Source organism: Limulus polyphemus, unplaced genomic scaffold (assembly GCF_000517525.1).
Source record: "Limulus polyphemus unplaced genomic scaffold, Limulus_polyphemus-2.1.2 Scaffold4705, whole genome shotgun sequence".
Lineage (NCBI taxonomy): Eukaryota > Metazoa > Arthropoda > Merostomata > Xiphosura > Limulidae > Limulus > Limulus polyphemus.
In genome coordinates this window covers 68404-71819 of record NW_013670315.1, presented here as the reverse complement: position 1 = coordinate 71819, position 3416 = coordinate 68404, and the positions used below count along the sequence as shown (strand labels likewise).

The following is a 3416-nucleotide window of genomic DNA, read 5'->3' as shown; positions in this document are numbered from 1 at the left end:
ATAAGTGTTTTGGTTATGTATATAAATGTTTGTTATATATATATATATATGTGTGTGTGTGTGTGTGCGTATGTGTTTGGTTATATATTTATATAGTACCGAACTTTGAAAATTTACATTTTTCAACTCAGTCATAATCTTATAGTACAGCGATTTCTACAGATGTTGGATCTATTAATGATACGTACAGAGGAACAAGTATACATATACGATACGTGTTTTTCTAACATCGTGAACATATATACATAATATCAACGTAAAAACAAAAGCTATTGATTCACTTTGACCTTGAAACAGACAGTTTCATCTGTCGCTGTTTTTTTGTTTGTTTGTTTTCGTATAATTTGCAACAGGACAACTGCGGTGTCGTGTAAGTTTGCTATTCTTTATTTTGGAAAAGCTCTTATATTTATGTATAATTCAATGAAGATAGAAACACGAGATCCTCCGGTGGGTCAGCGGTAAGATTACAGACTTGCAACGCTGAAATCCGGGGGTCCGATTCCACATCGTGGACACAGAAGATTGATCAATGTGGCTTTACTCTAGAACAGAAACATGAGTTACCACTGTAGAGATATTATTTTATAAATTGTATAACAATATTCAACTTATTTATGTATTCAGAGACACTCGTTTTTACACATTAAATCAACGGAAAACTTTAAATCTGAGAAAGAAAAATTCCTACCAAGAAAATCTCAGAAATTGTACGATTCTCTTTTGTTGTACATGCAGTTACTCCTGGACTTTCAAGTTCTTAATTACAGGTGGCGTCTCTACATGTTTGTGATTTTCCGTTTTTACGAACTATCCTTCTCACTTTTTTATTTGGTTCAGAAATATGTTGTGCTGGAAACTTAATCTCTTGAAATATGGAATGTTCAAGTTCTTCCTGTTAGGCATTTGTATGTTTATAGAAGTTTTATCGAGATTAATTTTATTTTGGTTTGGATTAAAATTTTTATTAACAAAGCAGAAAATATTTCGAAATTAACCTTGTTTTAAAAGGACCTTTACTTATCGGTTTTTTTTTTTCACCGCATTATAGTGATATTTAATGTTGTTAAAAAATTTTTAGGCCTGGGCAGCGGAGATACCAGTTATTCGAAATCTCCTTCATACACGTTTGGGTCTAAGTAAGTATAAAATATTTTTTTCTGACTAATAATTTTTCTGATTAATTTTTTCTCATAAATATCGTATCGATACTTATACTTACCTAAATAAGCATAATTTGTAGATTATGATCAATTATTTTGTTCATAATTCAGAATATTATTAATTATTTTTCCTTTACACGGAATAATATTATTAAATCTAACGAAGGAGAAAATACTGTGCTATCTTCAAATCCAAAACGAAACCAAAACTAAACCACGTGAGAAACGTGATGCGACATTTCCCGGCAAAATAAAGCTAAAATATCTCCAGATCCTAGTATTCCTTCACTTATAGTAACAGCTACTACCAAATCTTGCGGGCTGTTGTTATCAAAGGACTTGTGTGTTTTAAAGGAGCTCAAGTCCTTTTTTCTTAGCTAAACATTATATATTTCTCGTCATTTTAGGGTTGAAGCAAGGAGGAAGAATTTCACTCCTGGCCCCGGTTCTTACGATATTGCTGGGATATCGGAAAAAGGCAAGGAAACCGTACCGGCACCTTCAATATCTGGAAGGATGAAGGACCCAGACAAATTTATAACCCCCGCTCCAGGGGCTTATACACCAGAACAAAGTGTTAAGACCTTTCAAAATGGGTCACCCAGCTATTCCTTTGGAGTCAAATTAAAAGATCAGAAGAAAGACAATTACCCAGGTTAGTTGTAGAAGTCATACCGCACCTGAACATTAACAAGAAGCCATACCTTAACATTAACAAGTTATACCTTACCTTAACATTAACAAGAAGCCATACCTTACCTTAACATTAACAAGAAGACATACCTTAACATTAACAAGAAGTTATACCTTACCTAAACATTAACAAGAAGCCATACCTTACCTTAACATTAACAAGAAGCCATACCTTACCTTAACATTAACAAGAAGTCATACCTTACCTTAACATTAACAAGAAGCCATACCTTAACATTAACAAGAAGTTATACCTTAACATTAACAAGAAGTCATACCTTAACATGAACAAGAAGCCTTACCTTAACATTAACAAGAAGCCATACCTTACCGCTTGTGTTATCAGAGGTGTATGAGACAAATTACAAGTGGGAAACAAAGTATATTTGACCGAGGGAACGTGCGCCACAGGTGCACACATTACAGCCACGGACCAGGGCTCGCCTTAGGACCGTGGATTAAATTTTATCCCGAGAGTAATTTCTCTAATTTTGATGCATTTTTAGTGGGACAAGTTTAAAAGTCGGAGCCCACCGCTTCCTACGCCACTGGTACCTAACCTTGTTTTAACATTCCACTGTAGTAGTACTAAGATATGTGTTTCGTGTAGTATTTTAAGTAGTGGGGAAGGGGGGGGGGGTAGAAGAAACGAAATGTGACGTTAATATAATTAGAGACTTTTAGGAAATGCTATTATTTATTTGTTGTTTTTTGAAACTATAAATTTAAAGCTTATTGTTAGGATGGCCCTGGTAATTACGTTAAAGAAACGGGTAAAATAGGTTGTGACTGTCTTGTAAAATCTCGTCTGCTATCTGAATTATTACCCATTCATTTTACTTATTAAGCTTGAAAATACTGTCAGACAATATGCACAATAAACTCTGTAATTCAGTAACCTACCATCAGGGGGCTAGGCTTGGTGGACCAAAGTTTGAGCCGTGATGCCACGAAACACGGTCTGTACTTCCAGCTGTGGGAGTATTATAAAAATAACAGTAAATTCTGTTCTAAGAGCTGGACCGACCCCTTATGGCGACGCGTGCCCCTGACTAATTGGTTTCCCTCTAGTCAGTAGTTTCAAATTAGGGAGAGCCATACCTGAACCATAGAGGTCTCTGAGCTAGCTGTTTAGCCCGCGTGTCACATAATGTGACGTAGGTTGAAAGGTCCATGCCGAGTGTTATAGAGATGGTCATTGATTTATAGGATGCGAACATTTTGTCTTTCATTATATTTGATTAATTTTTCAGCACCAAACACTTACAATGTGAATGGAGAAGACGTGAGCTATCCCCACTCTCCATCATATTCCATGGGTGCTAAACTTAACCATGAAAGAATCAACAATGTAAGTAAAGTTTAACATTTACAAACCACATCGTGTTAGAGATTAATAACCAGTATCACATGGGTGCTAAACTTAACCATGAAAGAATCAACAATGTAAGTAAAGTTTAACATTTACAAACCACATCGTGTTAGAGATTAATAACCAGTATCACATGGGTGCTAAACTTAACCATGAAAGAATCAACAATGTAAGTAAAGTTTAACATT

At 35.1% G+C, this 3416-nt stretch overlaps 1 protein-coding gene across 2 annotated transcripts in view; it reads left to right on the top strand.

Moving 5' to 3' along the window:
* LOC106471571 (outer dense fiber protein 3-like) overlaps window positions 1-3416 on the top strand; it is a 14788-nt gene that overhangs the window by 5296 nt on the left and 6076 nt on the right. For both annotated transcript variants that reach the window (XR_002613279.1, XM_013932174.2), the window contains exons 3-5: window positions 1082-1139; window positions 1571-1818; window positions 3110-3207. Coding sequence is in view for 1 of the 2 variants with exons in the window: in XM_013932174.2 (XP_013787628.1) it covers window positions 1082-1139; window positions 1571-1818; window positions 3110-3207 (404 nt within the window). In the remaining variant the exon portion in view is untranslated. The remainder of the gene's footprint in view (window positions 1-1081; window positions 1140-1570; window positions 1819-3109; window positions 3208-3416) is intronic.